This window comes from Onychostruthus taczanowskii, unplaced genomic scaffold (assembly GCF_017590055.1).
Source record: "Onychostruthus taczanowskii isolate IOZ18803 unplaced genomic scaffold, ASM1759005v1 scaffold1952, whole genome shotgun sequence".
NCBI classification, from domain to species: Eukaryota; Metazoa; Chordata; class Aves; order Passeriformes; family Passeridae; genus Onychostruthus; species Onychostruthus taczanowskii.
In genome coordinates, this window is record NW_024499187.1 from 1 (window position 1) to 1784 (window position 1784).

Here is a 1784-nt window from a genome sequence, read left to right on the forward strand (position 1 = left end):
CCAGCAGATCAACATCCCACCCAAACTACTGCCATCCACACACCAAGGTGCCCTCGATGCCAGATCATGGATAAAGACATCACACAGGGCTGTCTGTCCCTGATGTGGCACGTGTCCATCCACCACCTGGGTACAGCCCAGCTCCCCCAGCCAGGTGTGAACCCCCAGGAGCTCACCTGCCCCGAGGCTTTACTGGAGCCTTTCCCTCACCCCTGATCCCCATCCCGGCTGCAGGGCAGTGAGGAGCCCCCCTGAAGGGAACCCTGAGGGGATGAAGGGGTGACTCTGACTGAGCTGACCTGGGCTCGTGTCCAGCCAGGCTTTGGGACAGGAAGGAAAGGAGGGAACGGGCAGGTGGCGTTCCAGGACGGGCTATCAGCACCGGGATCTTCCCGGGAGGAAGGCTCCACCCTGGGGCCATGAAGGGCGAGCAGCAAAGCACCACGGAGCAGAGATTTCACCAACAATAAGCCACAACTTTATTAACCGATAGAAATAGTACAAATTTTAAATTTAGACGTATTTTACTCTTCTCTCTGAAACACCAAAAAAGGCTCCTCCCTCCGGCGGCTACATCGTCAGTTCCTGTGGGGAGAAAGGGAGTCAGGAGCCAGCCCAGAGCCAGCAGCCCCCCCCCAGGGACCCCCCAAAGCTGCTGCCCCCCAGCACTCACCATTATCGCGTTTACAATGTCGTTACTGTTGTTCTTGAGGGCTCGCACGGCCTTCGCCCGCGACACGTTCGCCTGCGACATCACCAGCTCGATGTCTTTCACCTCCACGCCGGTTTCGTCAACCTGGAGGAGAAACAGAGCCCAGGATTGGTGCCAGTTCCAAGCTTGGCACGGGCTGGGATTGGACTGGAAGCCAGGAGGCCAGGCCTGCACTGGCAACAAGGTCAGGGTAGGACTCTGTGCTCTCCCTCTGCACGGATGAAGGAGAGGAATTTATGGATGAACCCAAAGCACGGCCCCACTGAGAGGCTGGGGAAGGCCTTACCTCCTCTTCCTCACTCTCCTCCTGCACGGTGGGGGTCTGTGTGTTTTCCTGGATGTTGGAAACAGGTTCTCCTTGCACTTTGAACTTTTCGGCAGCTGCCAGCTGAGCCTGCTGGGACAGGTCTTCGATCTGCAGGAGGGAAGGGAAGGAAAGGAGCAGTGAGGCCAGTCCTGGGCAGTGCCAGCACGCTCCCTGGCAGGAGCCACACGGTGCACAGGTGACAGGAAGGAACCCTGCCCTGCTGGCGCCAGGGTGGGCTCACCTTGGCCTCGCCAAAGACGATGTAGGTGTCTGACGCCGGGCTCTTGTACACGTCTGGCTTTGTGATGACAAAGAGGATGTTCTTGGATTTCCGGATGGTGACTCTGGTGACTCCTGTCACCTGGCGAAGGCCCAGCTTGGACATTGCCTGAAAAACACCAGGGAAAGGTCAGTGAGGGAAGAAGAGCTCTGGGGCCAGCCCAGATGTGCCAACTCCTCTCTCCAAAATCCCACATTTGCTGCATGGATACACACGGAAATGCGCATCTGCCACCACGGAGCAGCACCCCCGGGCTGCCAGCTGCAGGGAACACTCCAATCCAGGCCTGGTGAGATCCCCAGCGTGACTCTGAGCCCTGGGGCTGCTCACCAGGGACAGGTGCAGCCTCACCTTGCGAGCTTTCTTCTCGCTCCGGCTCTGTTTTGCTTTGCTGACGGGTTCTTCGTCTATTTCGGCTGCTGCCGCGAGCTGCAGGGAGGGAAAACCAGAGGGATCCGTGACAATGCTGGGTGACACCACAGGGA

At 58.6% G+C, this 1784-nt stretch overlaps 1 protein-coding gene across 1 annotated transcript; it reads right to left on the reverse strand.

The window, feature by feature from the left end:
• Positions 1-455: 455 nt before the first annotated feature.
• LOC121334805 (nascent polypeptide-associated complex subunit alpha) lies at positions 456-1779 on the reverse strand (the record flags this gene model as incomplete). The annotated part of the gene is made up of 5 exons (XM_041402283.1): positions 456-585; positions 674-796; positions 999-1127; positions 1261-1407; positions 1651-1779. Coding segments are annotated over 5 exons (543 nt in total), but the record flags the coding sequence as incomplete, so codon positions are not given.
• Positions 1780-1784: the final 5 nt, after the last annotated feature.